General features: G+C 50.1%; 1 protein-coding gene across 1 annotated transcript in view; it reads left to right on the top strand.

Moving 5' to 3' along the window:
• Nucleotides 1–4,068: 4,068 nt before the first annotated feature.
• Nucleotides 4,069–22,947, top strand: part of FGD1 (FYVE, RhoGEF and PH domain containing 1) — a 37,470-nt gene continuing 18,591 nt past the window's right edge. Inside the window, exons 1-4 of the mRNA XM_006068995.4 lie at nucleotides 4,069–4,377; nucleotides 21,663–21,836; nucleotides 22,142–22,319; nucleotides 22,445–22,883. Of these exons, the coding sequence (XP_006069057.1) occupies nucleotides 4,071–4,377; nucleotides 21,663–21,836; nucleotides 22,142–22,319; nucleotides 22,445–22,883 (1,098 nt within the window). The 5' untranslated portion in view covers nucleotides 4,069–4,070. The remainder of the gene's footprint in view (nucleotides 4,378–21,662; nucleotides 21,837–22,141; nucleotides 22,320–22,444; nucleotides 22,884–22,947) is intronic.

Raw genomic sequence — 22,947 nt, forward strand, 5'->3', positions numbered from 1 at the left:
GTTGAAATTCCCCAGAGCTTGGTCATGAGTCCTCTTCCTTTCTCTTCGTTCTGTCCCAGACTGACTTCTCTCATGGTTCTTAATGCTATCTCTATACTGCCAACTCTCATTTATATCTGAAACCATACTTCTCCTCTATATACTATATACCACTATCTGCCTGACTTCTTCATTTGGCTATCTCAAGGGCAGGTAAAACTGAACTCTTGATCGTCCCCTGAAAACCTGTTCCTCTTTCCATCTTCCTCATCTCAATGAATGACCTGGCTTCACATCACTAGATCCCTGGGAGGCATCCTTGATTCCTACCTCTCCCTCCCACCCCCAAGCCACCACACCAAGCCCTTTCAATTCTAAGTATCTTTCAAATCTATCTACCTCTCTTCATCTCACAGTCTACCACCTTAGTCGCACTCACCATCATCTCTGATTGCAGTAGACTCCTAATCTTGTCTATCTCCAATTCAATTCACAGCAGCCAAAGTAATCTTTTAAATATTAACTATACCATGTAAACCCCAAGCTTAAAAACCTTCAATGTAGTGTATTTCAGCATTTGCAGGGTGTGAAGTATCTACAAAAGAGATACTATTTCACCACGATTATAAATGATACAAACTGAAACAAAAGTTTCATGAGACATGCTTACCCTTCCTACATGATCCTATAATACATTCTGATATTTTCTTTTATCAAATTGGTTTCAATACCTTCTTCAGTTTGACCCACATTTAAAAGCACTGCTTCAGTACCTTTTTATTGCTCACAGAATAAGATCTGTTCTCCTTACCATGGCCTATAAAGCTCAACATAAGCTGGTTTCTGCCAGCCTACTTCTTCAACCTCACATCCCATCCTCTTGCCCTCAGCTCTCTATGCTCCAGCCACACTGGTCTTCCTACATTCCCTGAGTATATCATTTCCCTTTCTTCCCAGGGTCTTCTTACTTGCCATGGACTCTGCCTAGGACACTTTTGCCTCCACTCTTCATAAGCTAACTCCCACTTCACTCAGCTTAAATATCAGGATCTGCCTGACTCTGAGGCTAAATTGCCCCCATATTCTCTTTCCTATCACCCTGTCCTGGCTTTTTATAGTCCTATCAAAATTCATAATTTTGTGTGTTTGTAAGTTGTAATTATGTATTTGTTTACTTCAAGTCCTCTCCAGCACCAGACTGAAATTCTGAGGGCCAAGTTTGTTCACCATGATCTTGTTTATATCTGTCTAATTCACCACTACATAAATAGTGCCTCACAGCGTGCCTGGCCCTAAGTGTGTGCCCAAAAGGCATTCATCAAATGAGCAGAGATCTGAAGAACAGATGAAATGGAATTGGGGAGATGTGGAGAAAATTTCTTGCAGATTTAGCATATGCAAAGCCTTCAAAGCTAGTCAGACTAAGGAGCAGTCTAAGAATTTCAGCTTTGACTCAAGCATGGAGTCTGGAAAGGCTAGTGGAAGTCAGATCATGAAGGGCCCAGTTTAATTTTGCCTGTTGAGGAAGGCAGCTTTCCTCTTGAGCTGGTAGGGACTCACTAAAGGGTTCTAAACATGAGAGTAATATGATTTGGTTTACCTTTTCAAAAGTCACATTGCCTACAGTGAAGAGACTAGATGCCAGGGAACAAGAATGAAACAAGCTATGACAGTATTCAGGTTAGAAATAGTGCTGGCCTAGATTAGAGTAGTGGCAGCAGAAATGAAAAGACTACATAAATTGGGGAGATATTCAGGAGATAATAATGACAGGACTTGGTGATTGCATTGGGGGTGGAGGAGAGAAAAGAGTCAGGGTATAGCTCAGGTTTCTGTCTTAACTAGAGTCATTCACTAAGGTAAGGTCAAAGATGGACAAAAAGGCTGCAGGGAGGATGCCATGAGTTGGAGAGAAGCTGAAGCTTTAGGTGTCTCCAGGGTATTCAGGTAGAGCTGTTTATTAACCTATTGAATTCATAGGTCAGAAGAAATAGCTGAACTTGAGGTATTAATTTGGGGGTCATCAGCAAATAAATGATAGTTGAAACTGTGGGAATGACTAATAATTGTAGAAAAGAGCAGAGAGAAGAGAGCTCAGGGAACACTCTAAAGAGCACCAGCTTTAACAGTCGGACAAGGAGACTGGTAAGTAAAAAGGAGTTACCAAGGAAGGAGGAGAAAACAAGAGTGTGGTGTCACAGAAGTGGTTTAAGGAGGGAATGTTCACTAGTGCCAAATGCTACCAAGAAGTCAAGTAGAAAAAAAAAAAAAAAAGGATAACCTCTGAAAAGATTCTATTGGATTTAGTGACATGGGCCATGGTAGACCTTCATAAGAGAGCAGTATCAGGCAAATAGAGGCAGATTGGAGTGGGTTTTAAAATAAGTGGAAAGTGGGAAAATTAAGACAGTTAAGTGCAGGTGACTCTTTTGAGACATTTATAGAGAGAAGAGAGGGAGGTGATTGGAGAGGAAGATGTTTTGGTAATTATTTTTAGAAGGAAGAGACCTGAGTATGTTTAAATGCTAATAGGAAGGAGCAAAGGACAGACTCGGTAGGTTTGGTAGCAAAAAGTCCAGAACTTCCTTTTTTGGTGACTTCTGTTTACTTTATGAAGTAGGAGGTGGGGTCATCTGCTCAGGGTCAAGGATTAGATGAAGAAGGGGGATTGAGAAGAAGGGACGTTAGAAATGGCTGTTGTGGAGCATGGGAGAGGGGGCTGTCGGGAAGGCACAGAAGGGTTGTGGATCAGAACGGAAGACCTGGTAGAAGCTGGGAACCATGAGTTTATAGTGGCACAAATCTGTGAGGTTGAACAGTTTTCTCCCGCAGTGTTTAGTTGCCTGGGCACAGGCATAGAAAAGATGGACAGTTGGGCTGATTCGAGGTTGGGACGTTGCCAGGCAGATGCGACAATCCTGGGAATTGAGGCTATTGGTCAAAGGTGGCAAAATGACCACGAGGTCTGATCTGAGCTGAGTGAAGAGTATGAAAGGCAAGTCCCCTATGAGCCAAGCTCTAGAGAAACTGGAACATTTGGAAAGGTTAATAGAAAAGAGATTGAGGATGAGCAGAGAGAGACAGACCTAAGATGGGACAGAAAGGCAGATTTGGGAAGGTTGAGCCCATTGAATTGCCTATGCTGTACCAGGGGGTGATGCGAACGGCAGGCTGAGCCGGAATTTTTAAGGAGGAGGGCCTAGAGGGCGGTCGTAGCGAGAATAGAGGCCGGCCCTAGTTAGGGGGCGTGGCCAGGCTCAAATCATGAGCAAGGGGGCGGGACCGGGGCAACTGGGTCCCAGCGCCGCTGTGGCTGTGGCTGCTTCAGCGACGACTCCCGCCTTTCCACCCCCCTTCTCCAGGCTCCTTCCCGCCCGCCACTGCGGAGACCCAGGCCGAGGCTGGGGAGGACGGTGGAGCCGGGCCTAGACTATTCCCCTGCCCCCGCTGCTGGAGCATCGTCTGGAGACATTGGCTGAGGGAGAGCCCCGCAGCCCGAGCGCGCGGCACACAGGCGCGCCCCCCGCCACCGCCATCCTCTCCTCCCTCCCTCCCCTTCCCTCTCCTTTCCTCTCCTTTCCTCCCCTCCGCCCCCTAGCCTCCGCTGCGGCGGGAGGAAGAACCCTTTCCGACCAGCCAGGGGAGCCAAGATCGATTCCCATTTGGGGAGAGAGAAGAGACCCTGAACTCGGAACAGACCGGCCACTCGCCCCTGGGCCACGGAAGTGGCTCACTGCTCGCGAGAGAGCCCACGCCGAGCGCTACCCCCCGACCCTCACTCAGCCGCTGCCGCATAGACAGCGCTCCCCAGCGGGCCCCCGGCCCCGCCGAACCCACTCCCTGCGCGGGGCCGGGGCCGGCGATGCCTGGCACCGCCGCGGCGGTGGCCGCGGCTACTGCTGGTACTGCCACGGCTGCTGGCCCGGGCCCGGGCTGGGGGCTAGAGTCTCCGCAGTGGGGCTGAGCCCGCAGCCCCGCCCCCCGAGCCTGAGGCCGCTGCTCCGCCGGGCGCCGGGCCTCCTCCGCCCGTGCCTCCGCCCCAGGAGCTGGAGCCAAGCGGGGAGCCCGGGCCCCGCGCCCAGGCCCGGACCATGCACGGCCACCGAGCCCCGGGGGGCGCCGGGCCTTCAGAGCCCGAACACCCAACCGCGAACTCCCCCGGCGCCGCGTCACCGGCCTATGCTGACTCGGACCCTGGAGCCTCGGAACCCGGACTGCCGGTGCCCAGGGGCTCAGGCTCGGCTCTCGGCAGCCTCTTGGATCCCCAGTTTGCCGGACCCTCGGACACCAGCCTGGGCGTCGCTCCAGGCCCCCGGGTCTTGCCCTGCGGCCCCAGTCCACAGCACCACCGGGCCCTACGCTTCTCCTACCACCTGGAGGGCTCGCAGCCCCGGCCTGGTGAGTGATTGAGAGAGAATGGGAGCCCCAGCCGTGGGCCTGGGAGCGGGTTCTTGTTCTCAGGGCCGGCTCACTCACCACAGCCCTTCGACTCTTCTCAACCTCCAACCCCTTCCCTCGCTCCTCGGCCTTCTAATTCTTTCAACCCCAGTCCCACCCCCACCCTCAACTCCCGCCTCCTCTCTGTCCACTGTGCCCTTTCAACCATTGCGACCCCCTTCTCTTCTATCTGCTGAGGCTAATGGGAGAGGGACCACTCTAAGAAAAAAGGGTAGGATTGCAAGGCAGGAAGGGGGATTTGGTTGGAGGAACCGGGGCTTGTTTGGGGGAATGGGAGAAAAGGAGTCTCCCATTTGCCAAGCACCTACGTTGTGCCAGGCACCGGGCTGGATGCTTTACATGGGTTTTAATTTCATCTTCAGGAGCCTCCTGTGAAGTGGATATCATTAGCCCCATTTTGTAGGTGAGGAAACTGAGGCTCAGAGAAGTTTAGTAACCTGTCCAAGGTCACACAGCTAGTATGGAGACAGGATTCCAAAACAGATCTGTTTGAGTCCAAAGTCTATGGTCTTTCTGCTTCCCCAAACTGAGCTTGGAGACCATGAAAGTAATGCCAAGCCTTCTGCTTATGTGATTTTCTCCTGTACTATTCAGCAGCTCTGGAGTATGAGTGGAAAAAAAAAGAGGGATGGTGGATTGATCCAAGGTTGGGGTTTTGCCAGTGTGTATGGCAGGAGGACAAGGGAAGGAGGGAGTGAAAGGTGCTGATGAGAGAGAAAGGTGGTCTTAAGAGGTGGACCTTGGAGATCAAGTTGGAAGGAAGGGCTGGAGGTGGTGATAGGTAGGGAGATAGCAGAAAGGTGGTGATGGTTGGAGGGGGCGATGCAAAAGCCAGTTGTAGCAGAGCTGGAGAGGTGCAGGACTACAAGATTGGTTGTGAGAAGTCAGGATGCTTGAACTTGGATTTGCAGATTGGAGTGGCTCTAGGTCAAGCTGGGACCACTGACCACTGCCTGGAGAGGCCTTCATGCTGCAAAGACCTGAGTGTCTGAGGAGTCCAGCAGGGCCTCCTCTATCTGGGAACATCCCATGTGGACCTGAGCCCAGGAGCCATGGAGGAAGAACAGTGCCTTCCACTAGGCAACAATGAAGGAGCTGTTGAGCCTCTGGGACCTCCCAGGGCCCACATCCCAGGCTCCTCAGATTTAGGGGACTGTGGACCAGCACCAGGTAGCATTAGCAAAGCATATAAGTATGAGCAACTTGTGTCCCTTGCTGCTCTTGTGACCTTGAGCTAGTCGTGGAACCTCAGGGGCTCCCTCCAAATGGGCTGGAGATAAATCAGCTAACAATAGGCCTTTAACACCCTGCCTGCATGTTGCTCCTGCTGACTTTCCAAACTCCCCTTGACAGACACTGTGTGGAGCAGGTTACTCACCCACTTTATTGCAGCACCTTCTTTCAGATCCCAAAACATGCCACAAGCACTCCCACCTCAGGGCTTTTGCATCTGCTTTTCCCTCTGCCTGGCAGCTCTTCCCCCAGCTCTCCACCTGGCTTGTTTCTTACCCTTCAGGTCTCAGCTCAAATGTCAACTCCTCTGAGAGACCTTCCCTGATCACTTTAGGTAGGGGCCCTTGTGGGTGTCCATCGAAGTTGCCAGTGCACTTCCATCCTTGCACTTGGTACATATGCAGTTATCTTATTCTATGTGTCTACTTATTTATTTCCTGTCTTCCTCAACTAGAATGTGAGCTCCATGAGGGCAAGGGGATTGTATCTGTTTTGTTCATCATTGGATCCCCAGCAATGGCATAGTGGCTAGCATACAATAGATGCTTAATAAATCCTTGTTGAACAAATGCCTAAACAGATACAAAGGGGCCACATAGTAGGAGCTCAGTAATATTTGTCTAAGAGAAGAACAACTGAACTCCTGCCCTCCAGATACTCTTGGTATGGGAGTCAGTAGCTGGGCAGCATCTGGGCCCCTGGTCTCTGGCCTCTGATCAATACACAGCAGTGATTCTTCCCACTCCACCAGTCCTTCCAAATTACAATCATAATACCCATCATGAATCACTCCCCTCCTCCCCACAAAAAGCAGCACAGATTTCCTACACTCTTTTTTCCCAATGAAGTCCCTGCCTTAGTAGTTTAGTTCAGTTGCTCAGTCGTGTCCAACTCTGTGCAACCCCATGGACTGCAGCATGTCAGGCTTCCCTGTTCATCACCAACTCCTGGAGCTTGCGCAAACTCCTGTCCATCGAGTCTGTGATGCCATCCAACCATCTCATCCTCTCATCCCCTTCTCCTCCTGCCTTCAGTCTTTCCCAGCATCAGGGTCTTTTCTAATGAGTCAGTTCTTTGCATTAGGTGGCCAAAGTATTGGAGCTTCAGCATCAGTCCTTCCAATGAATATTCAGGGCTGATTTCTTTTAGGACTGACAAACAGTATTAAAAGGCCTTAGTCATTGGTGGGTGTCTTTTTCTATTTTTTCACTTCAAGATGAGAAGTGGGAATAAAAAAGGTGTCAGGGAAGGACCTGACCTCTCATTCAACCATTCCTCACTAACTCACTGTAGGATCCTGGGTGAGTGACTTCCCTTCTTTGAGCCTCAAATTTCCTCATTTATAGAATGCCATGAGGAGTCTATGAGATAGTGGTTGCAAAGCCTGCAGAATGAAATAAAATTTAAAAAAAGAAAAACCTTCTGAAGTGGAGGCGGAGGAATTACTCAGGCCCTGGCAAGACAAGCACTGAGCCATGTGATTCACAGCAGCATGGGGCGTGAGAGCCCGCCTCCCCCACTGCCTGGCCAACCCAGGAGAAGGCACAAGTGACTTGCTTCTTTCTCTACAGGACTCGCCTATAATTGGCCCAAAGAGGGCAGGGTTGGTGATTGTAGGGTGTGTGTGTGTGTGTGTGTGCGCGCGCGTGTGTGAGAGAGAGAGAGAGAGAGAGAGAGTCTTAAGTTTCAATTAAAGGGTTGAAACATTTTTAGTCCATATGTTAACATTTCTGTGTGCCTCCTGGCTTCCTCCCTCAGACTGCTGAAGCCTTTATAGAATCACCATCCTTAGGAGCCAGCGGTCCATCCTGGTGGTATATGTGTGTGGGGGGGGGGTGCTTTTTAAAATAATATATTAATATCTTATCCATGGGAAAGCTTTGAATTGCTTCAAAGTGCTTTGTCTTTTAGTTACCCTGATTCCTATCCAGGGGTTGGATGATTGTTTTTATGCCCATTTCCCAGGTTAATAAAATGTGAGGCCTTATTGGGTTACTGAGATAACCTCTCTGAGATACAAGAGAGTGCTTTGAGAGAGTTGGAAAGGAGTTCCCAGGTATAGGTTTGTTCATAGCGATTTGGGAAGAACCCTACCCTCTTCCTCAGCTTTGGGAATATCTTTCTAGATGCTGGTTGGGAGATAGCTTGGGACTTGACCTTAGCTCAGTTGAAAGAGTTGCAAAGCATTAAAGCCTGGTGTTAAAGTGGGTAGTGGAAGGACTGAGTTGAGGGAGGCAGCAAGAGGGGCTGGCTTCTCCTGATTTGGAGCCTAGGACATCATCTGACACACTAAAAGTTAGAATTGGAGCTGGAAAGGTCCCTTGTCACAATCTGGTCCTGGATTTCCTTAAACTAGATGAAAATCAGAATCCCTTGTTGACTTTGAAAAAGTAAATGTGATTCCCAGACTCTACCTCAGAGCTCCAGAATCTTGGGGTTGCAACCCAGGAATCAATTATGAAAACTCCCCAGGTGATTCTGATATATAGCCTAGAATGGGCACCATTCTTGACCATGGAGACTCTGAGAGGCAGTTTAGCTGTGATCCTACAGTGAGTCAGTATCATTAGGATACCACATCAGCCTCTACTCTGACGTTGTTTTCCCAGGACCCTTTTTTGGCCACCTCACCATAACTTCCAACCCTGAAGGGAGGCATGGGATCTAAGCTAAAGGGAATGAGTCAACCTCTCACCCATATAAGCACAGACACTGGGAACCTCAGTTTACCCTTTATGCCCAGCTCTTGTGAATGGCTGCCATTTGGCCATTCAAGTTGGAAGGCAGTTACAGTTCTGGGACTCTGGGACAGAGGAAACCTTGGTATCAGCAGCATCCAGCACAAGGCCTGGCCCAAAGGAAGGGCTCTAGAGGGGTGTCAGCAAGGTTTTCAGAACTAGGAGGAACATGGAGGCAGTTCAGATAGGAAGTTCAGTAGGAGCAAAGGCACTGAGACATGAGGCATCCTGGGACAGGGGCTGACATTGGGAGAAGCAGAAAGATAAGGCTGGTGAAGGAACTTTATCCTGATGGCAAAGGGGAATTTTGATGTGCTCAGATATGGGTGTTTAAGAATTTTCCATGGCTGTATGTGGAAGAGTGGATGGTAGGACCCCACAAGAGTGGGATCGGAGACAGGCAGGTAGAGATTGCAGTCATCCAAGCAAGAGGTGATGGTAGTTTGGATTAGAGAAATGGCAGGTGCAGAAGGTAAGATCTGAGAGGTATTTTGGTGCTAACATGGACAGATCTTGGATGTAGAGGCTGAGGAAGAGAGAAAAGTCCAGGATGTTTCTGAGTTGTTTTCTGAAATCAACTACAGTGACCTAGTAGATAGTGGTGGGGCCACCTACTTGCAAGAGAAGGAGCAGGTTTGAGGGAAGATACTGAGGTACATTTGAAACCTGCTGCATTTGAGAGTCCTGGAGGGACACCTGGGTGGATGTGGCCAACAGGCATTTGGATGTAGGGTTGGAAAGCTCTGAAGAGAGTTCTAGGCCAGAGATGTTTGGGCGTTTTTCCACCACCAATGAGTACCACCAGCCACACAGCAGCTCATGGGGAGAGTGTACATGGTTCTGGGGGCCAGTCCCATCCTTGAAGACATAGATAGTGAGGTCAGCAGTCACCTTCAGGTGAATCATTCATTACTTGCCCAAAATTTGCCTTAGAAATGCCATTTGGGATAGGGGGAGGAGCAGTTTTTAAAGTATATTTGCATAAAGCTGAGATCCATTTCACATATACCCAGGGTATTGGCTGTTGCACAGAATGAAGGGAGTATTCCTGAAAAGCAAACCAAACATTAGTAAATCCCTGTGACTCCCTCCATGTTTTCCCTGCTGAGGGCATCCTGAGAGGCCTTAGAGGAAGGTTGCTCATGGAAAGAAGAGAGGACTCCTGAAAGGAGGGGGCGGTGGGCTCTGCTGGTGGTTTTTGGAGAGCAGCAGTTTGAGATTCCAGAGGAGTGTCTGAGAAAGGACCCAGATTTGGTTCCTAGTCACCTGGGACCTCCCAAACAAATACAACAAAGGTAGCTACAAAAAGGACTAAAAGAATTGAAGTCTCCAATTGCAGATGGTTGGCGCCCCCATTCCTCCACCCTTTCAGGTTCCTCTGCCTCTAGGGGATGGCCTGGCTGGGGCTACTTGGTCCTTCAAGGGTGAGTGGTAGCTAACAGTGCCCCAGACAGATGCCAGCCATGGCTTTCTGGAGGCCAGTTAGCTAAATGCCTTAGGCAGATGTGGAGCTGGCCAGACGCTGTCTGGGTGTGGCTAGGACCTGTCTGGAAAGAGGACAGGAAGTGTAGTCTCCTGATGCCCAGCCTGGAAGAGTTAACTGCCCTCAACTGTAGAGAGCAGTCTTCCCTGGAATAGTGAGTCCAGCCTCTCCAGGGTCCAATACCCAGTTCCTTGGACCTGGAAGGCATGACATCTCCAAAAGATACCTCAACACAGAGGACTGGAGACAAGGATGAGGCTAGCAGCAGAAGGAACTCAGCACTCCTGATTCACTATGCCCTCAGGCTTCCCTTCCCACCACAACGCCTTCATTTCCCCATATGTAACATTGAGGACCTGTTCATCACATTCGTCTGGTATATAATAGGGCATCAATAAGTTCTTGGTGAGCAGATAAGGCAGAGTGAAAGAGAGGAGGGAGGAGGACATTTCTTTATTTAACAAACGTTTATTGAGTACCTACTTTTTGCTTGGCCCTCTGAGTTGCTGGCTGGACAACAAGGCAGGCTCAGTCCCTGTCCTCGTGGAGCTCCTTTCTAGCAGGGAAGACATGACAGGTAATTCCAAGCACAGATGCTGCAGGAACAGATGAGGAGGGGGCAGGCAGGTAAAAGAGGACACTTGAGCTGAGATCTGAAGGATAAATAGGAGTCCAGAGGTAAGGAGAAGCAGAAAAGCTGTTCAGGCCCACGAGAATGACATGTGCCAAAGCCCCAGGCAGAGGAGAGCACTTTCGAGGAACAGACAAGAGGCCTTTGTGCCTGGAGGGTGGGGGTGGGGAAGTATTCTCTAGCTGGGCCTTACTTGTCCCTGCACTTAGGAGTTTTGGAGTTCACTCCAGAGGCAATGGGAGCCCACCACCAGGCTGCAAAAATTGAAGGGGATTGTGTTTTCATAAGCTGGTTGTGGTGTGGAGAATACCTCAGGAGGACCCTGAGGATGGGAGGGAAACCGGTTAGGAGGCTGGACTGGGAAAAATAGCCTATGGATTCCTGCCCTCCGAAGAAGTTGAGTCTACAGGACTTGGGGTCTGGCTGGACTCAAGTGAGTTGAAGGAGCAGGAGGAGTCTCAAAGAAAGCCAAATCTCTGGCTTAGGGAACTGGGTGGCTGGAGGTGCAGTTCCTGGGGTGGGGAAGCAGGAGGAGGAGCCACTAGGAGCTGGGGTAGAGCTGGGGTTTAGAATGCACTGAGTGTGAGGAGCCTGGAAAAGGGGCATCTGTGTGGCAGTGCCCAGTCAGTGTCAACTGTGTCCATCTGGGCCCCAGACTAAGGACGGGAGGGTGAGGGGCACAGGTGTGTGGCTGAGGCCCAGAGAGGGAACTGAAGGCTTTTCCCATTGCTGTTGCTGGCAGCTTTCAGCCCTCAGCGGCACTTCCACTGAGAAGGGGTTAAATCAGGGAGGGAGGGCTCCTGGAGAAAGCGGGAAGGGCGGGACTGGCAGCACAGCCCCAAGAAGCTCAAGCTGGCACAGAAGCTCTTCTGCCTGGGCCTTCTAGGCCCTTGCCACCTCCCACGCTGCTGCCTTCAACTTCACCTTCACCTTCCCTGCTCCCCCTTCTGCAGCTTCCCGGCTCGCCTAGACTGGGCCTCCCTGCCTAATGCGTTCCAGGTGTAGCCACGGCCCCCTCCCCCACCGGGGACACAGGGGAGGGGGGCAGGGAAGGTGCTGGGCTCTTTCACACTGCATCTCTCTGGGACTTCAGGACTTTGAGTCTCCAGACAGCTTCTGTCTCCGGAGAACCCCTTTCTCCCATGTCCCTGGCAGGGGCAGGCAGTGGTGAGAGCCCCCTCCCCAGCTCTGCCACTTTCTACTTTCATGTGATCCTGAGCAAATCACCTCACCCCTCTGAACGTCGGTTTTCTCATATACAAAATGGAGTTAGCATCCTCACCTCCTAGGGTGGTTAGGATTAAATGCCACAAGTAGAGCACATTGTAGCCATGTTCAACAAGTGGCCCTGGTCTGCCCTTTTTGTCCCCTTTGCCTCTCTGGGCCTGCATCTCTCAGTGTCACTGTCTCTCTTCTGACTCGCCCCACCCCTTTTTTCCTGACTCCCTCTCTAGCTGTCCGAATTTCTGGGTCTCTGTAGTTTTCCTGTCTTTGTCCGGTCTCTCTCTGTCTTTTTCCCCTCATGATTTCTCTGTGTCACCAAATCTCAATTTTGACTGGGCCTCGGGGAAGTGGGGAGGGGGGATGGGTAAGTGTTGGGGGCTCTGGGGTCACACACAGCAGGGGTCAGAGGGGCCATTCCCCAGTGGCTTTGTCCTCAAGGGGAGGGAAATCCCAGCCAGCGTGGCAGCCCCAGCACCGGGTAATTACTGCCCCCAGTGCTCCCAGCTGCAGCTCCACTCCCTTCCCTTCCTGTCCTCTTAAGTCCCCAGCCCCTCCCTGGGGGTGGAGCTACCACTCCCAGCCTTCTCTGGCCTCAGGTCCAGAGACGCTGGGAGGAGTTGGTTAGGCCCTCACAGTAATCAAGAAACTAGAAGAGAGATAGGCTGTCTGTGCTCCCTTATGGCTGTTGTGTGTGTGTGTGTGTATGTATGCACATGAGGGCACATGTGCCTGGCTGCCTAACTGTTTTTGTCTCCATGGGTCTGTTTTGTGTATATCTTAATTTTCTTGTTATTATATATTTCCACGTGTATGTTGTTATATACCCATGTGTGTCTGTGTGTGTGTTCCTTTATTCTTGTTTTGTGTCACCTTGGCTCTGTCTGAGCCCTTGAGCCTTTTCCAGTTGTTTCTGTATGTGGGTCTCTCTGTATGTAGACTGTGTGTATGTGTTTCTGTACTAGTGCCTATCTCTGCGTGGCCCCTATGGGTCTGTATCTTGGTAGCAGTGGTTAGTGGAGGAGGAGAGCGCCTGCCTGTCTTGTGGCCTTTTCGGCCCCTTCCTTCTATTCTTTCCTATTCTTACAAACCCAGGATTCTATTCACTGTGCCCTTCAAACACATGCTTTACCGCCCCACCCCTAGTATCCAAACCTTTGCTCAGTTTTCTTCCCTTGCCTGCAGGACTGTGCCCAGTCCATCTATACATGAAAAAACACTTCCTGGATGACTGAACTCAAAATCCATTTCCTTTAGAAAGTTCTCTTCCCTCCCCCTCTCCTCAATGTGATTTCTTTCCCAATTCAGCAGACATTGAGTGAGGATGTGCTCTGTGACTCTGGACACAAACACACTTGGGATCCAATCTCAGTTCAACCACTTCCTCAAGCAAGTTATTTTGTTTCTCTGTGCCTCAGTTTCCTCATCTGTAAAATGGAGCTAATAGCATACAGAGAATACAGAACTAAAAAGCATCTTGATGAAAGTGAAAGTGGAGAGTGAAAAAGTTGGCTTAAAGCTCAACATTCAGAAAACGAAGATCATGGCATCTGGTCCCATCACTTCATGGGAAATAGATGGGGAAACAGTGGAAACAGTGTCAGACTTTATTTGGGGCTCCAAAATCACTGCAGATGGTGACTGAAGCCATGAAATTAAAAGACGCTTACTCCTTGAAAGGAAAGTTATGACCAACCTAGATAGCATATTGAAAAGAGAGACATTACTTTGCCAACAAAGGTCCATCTAGTCAAGGCTATGGTTTTTCCTGTGGTCATGTATGGATGTGAGAGTTGGGCTGTGAAGAAGGCTGAGCACCGAAGAATTGATGGTTTTGAACTGTGGTGTTGGAGAAGACTCTTGAGAGTCCCTTGGACTGCAAGGAGATCCAACCAGTCCATTCTGAAGGAGATCAGCCCTGGGATTTCTTTGGAAGGAATGATGCTAAAGCTGAAACTCCAGTACTTTGGCCACCTCATGCGAAGAGTTGACTCATTGGAAAAGACTCTGATGCTGGGAGGGATTGGGGGCAGGAGGAGAAGGGGACGATGGAGGATGAGATGGCTGGATGGCTTCACTGACTCGATGGACATGAGTCTGAACTCAGGGAGTTGGTGATGGACAGGGAGGCCTGGCGTGCTGCGATTCATGGGGTCGCAAAGAGTCGGACAGGACTGAGCGACTGAACTGAACTGAGCATACAGAGTTGTTAGGACGGTGCTATATAGGAAACAATGCCTGGAGCAGAGTAGGAGTTCAACAAACAGTTGAATCCTCATACCTTATATCCTCCACAAAAAAGTAAGCACCTTGAGTTCCAGAGAGTTCTAAAAGTTCTTGCAATCTCCTGCTTTTTTCACCAGGCATCCTAAACAGGGAAGAAGACAAGACAGAACAAAAGGCAGATTCCAGTTCAGGGAACTGCTGACAAGTATTGCATGAGCCAGCTCTCTGAAACTCCTCAGGTCCCTAGGAGACTGGGCCCTTCCAGAGGGTGGAGGAGAGACTCCAAAGCTGCTGCCCCAGGGCCATAGCATGTCAGATAGGGCAGGAAGTAAACAGCAGATGTGGAAGGGGCCTTAAGGACCATCCAACTCAGATATTGCAAAGTGGTGGCCCACAAGTTGAATCTGACTCACAAATTTCATTTGACCTACTCAGTGTTTTTAAAATTAGGAAATTTCACACAAAAGTCTGGATTTCTGATTTTCTTGAAATATTGGAAGACCTGAAAATGCAGGGGTCCTGTTACTGCAAGGGGACAATTAGATAAAGGGGAGAAGCTGCTGTCCCTGCTTTAAGTGAGGCATATGCTCTCTAGTTTTCCACCATCCTCTATTGTTGTCCCATTTTACAGAAAGGTTCTCACTTTACACAAGGATCCTCACTTTACACAAGGATCCACACTTTACAGAAATGTTTTTCACTTTACAAAAGGAACCTCATTTTACAAGAGTTCCTCCATTTTACAGAACAGTCTTGTATTTCGTCAGATTCCATTTACAGATGTCATGCATTTCACAAAAGGGTCTTTATAGAACGCTCCTCACTTTATAGAATGTCACTCCACTTTGAGGAAACCTTCTCCACATTGCAGGAATGGAATATTGCAAAGAAATTGAAGAAATTTTTTCCCTTTTTATCAAAGAGACCTCCATTTTACAGAATGTTTCTCCAGTTTTCAAAAGGGAACACTCTAGGAAGCTCCTTACTTGCCAGAATGGCTCCTACTTTCCTAAAATGCCTTCACTCTGCAGAAGATGCCTCCATTTTTCTGCAGAGTCCTTATGTTCACAAGACCAGTCTACTTCAAGGAAGGACTCTGAGCTAGCCACAGGGTTCCTATAGACAGCTCCCCCTGCACTTCTCATATTTGACAGAGCTTTGTGTTGAAACTTTCAGAGAGAACATCTGCCAGGCCAAACAAGTTTGGCTGCAAAAGCAGAGCAGTGCAGCTGGGCTGGACCTCACATTCAAGGGGCTGGTGGAAAGAGGTGGGGCAGCTACCCCACCTTTATCCTCTGCTTTTTTCTCAAGCTGAGGGGCTCCCCTTCCCCACCCCCAACAGAGCTGGCTTCCCAAAGGACACTTTCTTATTTGCTGTTCTTTTCCACTCCCTCTTCTTTCCCCACCCCACCCCACCCCCAGGAATTCAGCTGTCTCAGGGGCCTATCTCACACCCTAGAGAGGCAGGGATCCGGAGGTTGCTGAGAGAAACATGCACTGGGGGTCAGGAGGCCTGAGTGCCAGGGCTGGCTTCTGCCCACAGTAGCATCTCACCAGTTCCTACAATGAGAAGCACACACATACTCTCCCCATTTTGCAGATGGGGAAATTGGGGTCCAGAGTTGTGAAGCAATCCCCCAGGTCACCAGGGAGTTAATGGCTGAGTTCCAGTCTGCAGCCCTATTAGCTGTCTTGAGATTAAGCCAAGGCTACAGCTGGGAGAAGGGAGAGGGGGTGCTGCTGGCCAGGGAAGGGGAGAACTGGGAGCTGAAATTCCCGGAAAGAGGTGAGGGTCCAGTTCCAGTGGAAAAGTCCTTGCCCTCAAACTCAGCTATGGGGTAGACCTGCTCTGCCAGTAAGCCCAGAAGCACATGCTCAGGGCACCTGCCAATCAGTGCCGTGAAGTTACCAGAAACAATTTCTGGAATGATTTTGCTATTTCAGTACCAATAAGTTGTCATGAGAAAATTCCAAACTCTGTTATACTTCTTGAAACTTACGATTGCATTTAGTTTCTATATTTTAATTGAATTTGAATAGAGGATGGGGTACCATTGTCTTTTCTCTGCCACTCTGTCTCTAGTAGAAATCCCGCCCTGATCTGAGGAACTGTCAGAGAGTGGGGCTGGATTCTGTGTTCATCTGTGACTGGGTTTGCACGTGTTTCTCAGTATGTTGATAGCTTTGCGTTGGGTTGCAACCTGTGGCCCGTGGGTTTATATATCTGTGTGCATAGTTTTGTTTCTTTGTGGATGTGCAGTTCTATTGGCTTTCAAGTTCAAGCCACATTGCTGGGGGGCTGGGGGCACTATGTGCTTTCCCTTCTTTGTCTCATGGACTCCTCAAAACCAGGGGTCTGTGATTGTTATCCTATTTTCCACACAAGGAAACTGAGGCTCAGATAGATGGAGAGGCTTGCCCAGGGTCACACAGTTAGTTAGTGAGGATGTTAGGATTTAACTGAGGTCTGTGTTACTCTTGAGCCAGATATTCCTAGTGAAGGCTTCACACATCTTAATCCATGCAGTTTGGTCAGCAAGTGTGATCAAGCCACCCTTCTTTGGAATAGTCAAGTATCACAGGTTTTTAAATTGTTGACTTTTTTTTTTTTTTTTTTTTAGTAAATAAGACCAGATTCAAGGTTATACCTGAAATAATGTCACTGTCATGAGCATTCAGGCACCCACTGAAGGGAAATTGGGTAGAACCCACAGCTTGCCTCATGCCACCTCAGAGGCCTGGCTTCACCTCATTTATTAGAATCCCTTCTTGACTAGAGCTTTTGGAATTCACCCCAAAAAAGTAGATTTGAATTTCAAATGTACAACAAAAATTTTTTAGTATAGCATAATATACTTTGGGGCTTCCCTGGTGGCTCAGTGGTAAAGAACCCACCTGCCAATGCAGGAGACGCAAGTTCTATCCCTGGGTTGGGAAGATCCCCTGGAGAAGGAAATGAGAACCCACTCCAGTATTCTTGCCTGGAAAATCCATGGACAGAGGACCCTGGTGGGCTACAGTCCATGGTGGTCGCTAAAAAGTCAGACACGACTTAGCGACTAAAACAATAAACAACAGCAACAAATACATTTTTACTTTAAGTATGCATGACATATGCTTATACTAAGAAATTATTCATTGCTTATCTGAAAGTCAGACGTAACCAAGCATCCTGTATTTTATCTGGCCATCCTGTCCCTGGCCTCTCCCTCCCTTGAGCTTCCCCAGTCCCGACAGGCTGACCCCCTTGCACTTCCTGAGCCGCACTTAGCTTTTCCTGAATGAGAGTCTCTTGTCTTTGAGATTGGGAGCTCCCTGAGGGTCAGGATCAAGATTGCCCTTCGGCCTGCTGAGGGCCTGTTGGAGGGTTTGCCCCACCCCACAGCAGAGCAGGGGCTGCACCTAGGCATCCTAGGGTGCCCAGGGCACATTTCCCATTAGCAACAAGAGATGTCTGAGTGTAAGTATGTGTGCACACCCTGTGCTGCACACGTTGCATGTGGACCTGTGAGCAGCTCTGTGGTTCTCAATGGGTCTTTGCAGTTTTCCTCAGTGCCCCCCCACTCAGACCAGGGACCAAACCTGTGACCCCTGCAGTGAAAGCCTTTGGTCAAGTGACTTTCTATGGGGGCATGCCCTTTGTGGCCTCTGTTCTAATGGGTCCTGGGGGCCCTGGTAAACCCAGTGGTCAAGGGACAGTGCTGGTGGAAGACCTTGTCAGGTGTGTGGGTGTGGGTGCAAGTGTGAGAGAGAATATTATGGATTATCAACCATAAAAAATGGACTGGAAGATTTCCCTGGCAGTCCAGTGGTTAAAACTCCACTTCCACTGCAAGGTGCACAGGTGGGGTTTTTTTTATTATTAATTTTAATTGGAGGATAATTGCTTTACAATATTGTGTTGGTTTCTGCCACACATCAACATGAATCAGCCACAGGTATATATAATGTCCCTTTCCTCTTAAACCTCCCTCCCACCTCCCACCCTTGGTTGTCACAGAGCACCGGGTTGAATTTGCTGCATCATACAGCAAATTCCCACTGGTTATCTATTTTACATATGGTAATGCTTTCAATATGTTTCAATGCTACTCTCTCAATAAAGGGGTGCAGGTCTGAACCCTGGTCAGGGAACTAAGATCCCATATGTCAAACAGCTTGGCACAAAAAAATTAATTTAAAAAATGGACTGGAGAAAATCAATGCAGGACTTAAGGGGGTGGGGATGGGATTGGGGAGTGGGAAGAGCTCTGGTATCTAGGGTAGGGGAAGACCTCCCCTGGGAGCTCCCTGAAGGCAGACATAGAATTTTCACCTTCTCCAGCACCTCGTCTACTGGGATCAGAGCAGGCTCAGAAGTATTCGGGGGACTAAACTAAGCCAAGGGAAGCCAGAGAGTTCAGCATGGTCGTGAGGGGCCATAGAGAACTAGCTGGGAAGCTTCTATTTTCCCTATGGGCAATGGGGAGTTCATGGCAGGTTCTTGTGCAGATAAGTGGTATGACTTGAGCTGGAGGTCCGTTAGCCACTTACAGGGAGCAACACGTGGAGCCATGGGGGACACTAAGGGGAAACATAGGAGGAGACAGGAAAATGTAGGCAGAGGAACATGGAGGGAACACTTTGCAATAGGAAAGAGAGGGATCTTCTATCTTCTTCCCTCAGTGGAGCCCTGCCTGGTTCTTGGCCAGGCTCAGGCTCCTGAATTGAAACCCTGTTGTCATAATCTGTGGGCAGGCTTGGGGGTGTTGTTCTCACCAGCTGCACTGGCTCCTGACTTTCTGAAGCACTGGGGCACACCTCTGCCCCTGTAGGTTCCCCCTTTCCCAGCTTCCTCTTGGAAAGCAGAGTTAAGAAGTCTGGTCTCAGATCAGTCTGCTGCAAGTCTGTCACTGACTTGCTTTGTGACCTTGGGCAAGTCACTGCCCCTCTCACTGCCTTCATCTCTTTGCTAGAATCTGCCCCTCTCACCTAGGAATCCAGGGTGTCCCTGAATATATCAGTCCCATTCTGCAGGGCTGCCTGCAAGGAGGCAGAGAGAAAGGAGAGGCAAGCTCACCTGTGAGCTCCCAGGTGAAGTGGGTGGGAAGGGAGCAGAGAGTGAGCCAGAGCAGGGCCACAGAGGGTGGCATGGTTACCCTATCCCCAGGACAAACTGGAGAGAGAGAGAGGGGTCCTAACTAGAGAGGGGCTTGACCGCCCTGGATGGACTGGGTAGGGAGGGCTTACCCAGGGAGGCCTGCCTGCTTTGAGGTATGGAGACAGGGCCAGGTGAGTGCCTCCAGGCCCAAGGAGGCAGACAAAAGGTACCTGCTGGGACCCTGGCACCCGTGTGTGTTACCCTGAGAGGGGTCTGCATGGTGGGGTGTCTGGCTTTGCTCTGTGGATCTCTGGCCCTCTCAGCTGTTCTCTCTCTGTCTCTCACTTTCTCTGGCCATGTGGTCTCTCAAAGTATGTCTCTGTATGTGCCGCCCTCAAGGTGATTCATCCTCATCAACCCCACGCCCAGGGGGAGGGCAGGGCAGGACCAGGCCAGGATATGCTGAGCAGGGCAGGGTAAGCAGCCCAGCTGAGCTGAGAGGAGCACCTCCTCCCTCCCAGCCAGGGCCCTGCCTGCTATGGGAAAGGAAGTGAGGAAACTGCACCCAAAGCCAGGTACTGAGTGGGGGAGGGGGGCTCAGCCTAGGGCCTAGGGCACCTTGTTCCTTCAGGGCTGGGAGGGGACCATGGCCTGAGACCCCAGGGTCTTTGTGACTGGATTGTGGCCTGATGGAGTCAGAGACCCTGGGAACCTGTTGGAACCCTGTGGGTTGGGCTACTCCCTCCCTCCAGGACTAGGAGACCTGAAATTTCCTGCTCTTCTTTTTGCCTGTGACCCAGTAGAGTATTTCTGTGTTGTAGCTGTATGTTTTTGCAACAGAGGCTGCATGTGACACCATGACTATATAGACCAGGAGGCAAGTGTCGTGTGTATACCTGAGCCCCTAAGACCCAGGGGCTCCACGGACATGTTTGTTTTATGAGTATGTCATAGTAAGTTACGCCATGTGTGATTGTGTGTCTGTGATTTTGGGTACATGGTGGCAGGTGACTTTGTATTGTTTAGTCATTGTGCAAGGTTGTGTATGACATGGTATAATAACCCCTGATGGCTATAGTCTTGTGACTGTGTGAACCATTTGCATGTGTAAACCTGTAACACCATATCCTGGTGTGTATGACACTGTGGCCCTGAGATTGTGAGATATGGTGTAAATGGCACTGTATATCTTTGTGACTCAGTGGAACCATATTTGAGGAGTATATAAGTGGGTATACGATGGCAAGTGGTTAGGTGATTGTTATATGAGCCTATGTGTGAAACTGTAGTTTTGCCACTGTGTGACTTGTGTCTTTGTGACTGTGCATGGCCATGTTTGCCAGTGCATGTAATACTGTGAGGGTGTATGATAATATGTGAAGCTGTGACTGTGGATCTTTGTGACTATGTGTGACCAGGCTTTCAGAAGTGTTTTGGCACGACTGGATGTTTGAATTTTGTGTCCCCGAAGTTCAGTGAAACAGTGTGAATAACACCTGTGTCTCTGTGACTGAGTGAACCCATTTGTGACTGGTCATGTATGAAACTGTGACACAGGGTAACAGACTCTCGGTGGCTATGAGAGGTCATGTGACTGTGGCATGGCAAAATTGGCACCATGTGTGGGTGTGAGTTCTGGGGGCTCTTGGCTGCCACTCCCTCTCTTGTCCTGACACCTATTTGCTGCATCCTTCCCTACACGATGGTCTTTCATAGCTCTCTTCTGCCCACAGGCTGGTCACCCAGCTCGTCAAACTGCCATCCGGGGCTTGCCCTCTCTACTCTGCTCTGCTTCCTCCCTGACTTCTCTATCATCTGAAACCTGCCACACACAGATCCCTGCCACACTCTTTCCCTTAGAATGTGTCATCCCTGGGTGCAGAAGTCCCCTCACACCTCCCAGACTGAATCTTCTCACCTCAGGGTGACCATCATCTCCCCCAGGACCAAAGACAGAGGTGGGTTTAGGGACCCCACAGTGAAGGAAGAGGGACAATGCAGAAAGGCCTCACTTTACTGAATTTTTTTGCCTGGTGTCCTAAAGCTGTTCCTGTAACCTGAACTCTGTGTGCTGGCTGTGTGTGGGTGTGTGTAGGTGTGGAAATAGAGGAGAATAGTACAGATTAGTGAGAAGCTTGGATTTTAAGAAGCAAAACTTTTATTCATGAAATATAATTTCATTATTTTCAGCTATATAAAATTGTAGAAAAGGAAGTCCAGATATCCTCAGGAACTGAAGAGAAAATGTGAAGAACGGTTTAGGCTCAGCATCTCACTATGACTATATAAACAACGGAGCAAGCATGTACACAAACCATAGGCTTCTTGTGCCTGCCCCCAGCCTGGTTAAACTCCCTAGTAATGATGCCTGCTGACATACAAGAAATCAATGTACTAACCACAAAGAACTCTTGTCTATTAATGAAAACAGCTAGCCACAACCCTGGGCCTGGCTCCCCATCTGACTGCTGGAGTAAAGGTTTCCCAGAAAGACAGTGTAGCCAGGAGAGGGGTTCAGAGGAACTCGATACCACAGGTACCTGCTAAGACATAAAACTTTCCAGTCTCCTTTGGGATAATCAGTTGCTTAACACAGTTTCTCCCTTTCTGCAGGGATGCACCAGGGAAACCGGATCTTGGTTAAAAGTTTGTCCCTTGACCCTGGCCAGGGCCTTGAGCCTCATCCAGAAGGTCCCCAGCGACTTCGCTCAGACCCAGGCCCCCCCACTGAAACCCCCAGCCAGCGTCCTTCGCCACTGAAGCGGGCACCGGGCCCAAAGCCACAGGGTAAGTGGTTCCAGAGAGGGGATAAAGAAATGTCCCAGGAGAGGGGACAGAGGAAAGGAAAGGTTTGCCAGTGGCCAAGGAGAAGGCTTGTTAGAAGGACAGGAAGCACCGCAGTCTAGGAGCAGAGGGCTATGACCTAAAGCTAATGAGCACATACTGGCATCTCACCTCAGGCCAGTTCTGTGCCTGTCTCAGGCAAAGGTGCAGACCGGGGGTTTGTGGAGGGGCTTGTGGCCTGGCTGCAACAGCCAACTTCAAACTCAGCCTATTGGGATCTCCCCTCTTTATCCCATCCATCTCTCTAGTCCCCCCGAAGCCCAGCTACCTGCAGATGCCCCGGATGCCCCCACCACCTGAGCCCATCCCACCCCCACCATCACGCCCACTGCCTGCAGACCCCCGAGTAGCCAAGGGCCTGGCCTCCAGGACAGAGGCCAGCCCCAGTTCTGCAGCAGTATCCTCACTGATTGAGAAATTTGAAAGGTGAGTCCAGCTCCCAGGGGACCCTGTGGGGGGAGGGTGGGCCTGGAATAGAAAGGACAGTTGTAAGACAGGCCTCTCAGTCAAGCTCATGCCCTGCCTCCATGTGTGTCTACCACCCACCTCAGAGAGCCTGTGATTGTTGCCTCGGATAGGCCAGCCCCTGGCCCCAGCCCAAGTCCCACAGAGCCAGCCATGTTGCCACAGCCACCCCCACAGCCACCAGTGCCCCAGCTCCCCGAGGGCGAGGCATCCCGCTGCCTGTTCCTGCTGGCTCCTGGGCCCCGGGATGGCGAGAAGGTACCCAATCGGGACAGCGGCATTGACAGCATCAGCTCACCATCCAACAGCGAGGAGACCTGCTTCATCAGTGATGACGGGCCCCCTAGCCACGGCCTCTGCCCTGGGCCCCCTGCCCTGGCCAGTGTCCCTGTTGCCTTGGCCGACCCCCACCGGCCCAGCTCCCAGGAGGTTGATAGTGACCTGGAGGAGGAGGACGACGAGGAGGAGGATGAGAAGGACAGAGAAGTCCCAGCACCCCTGGTGGAGAGACAGGAGTCCGTGGAGGTATTGACCCACGTTCACCGAGAGGCAGGACTGTGTGGAGAAACCAGAAGCCTGGGTTTTACAC

The sequence above is a fragment of the Bubalus bubalis genome, chromosome X, assembly GCF_019923935.1.
Source record: "Bubalus bubalis isolate 160015118507 breed Murrah chromosome X, NDDB_SH_1, whole genome shotgun sequence".
Classification (NCBI taxonomy): Eukaryota; Metazoa; Chordata; class Mammalia; order Artiodactyla; family Bovidae; genus Bubalus; species Bubalus bubalis.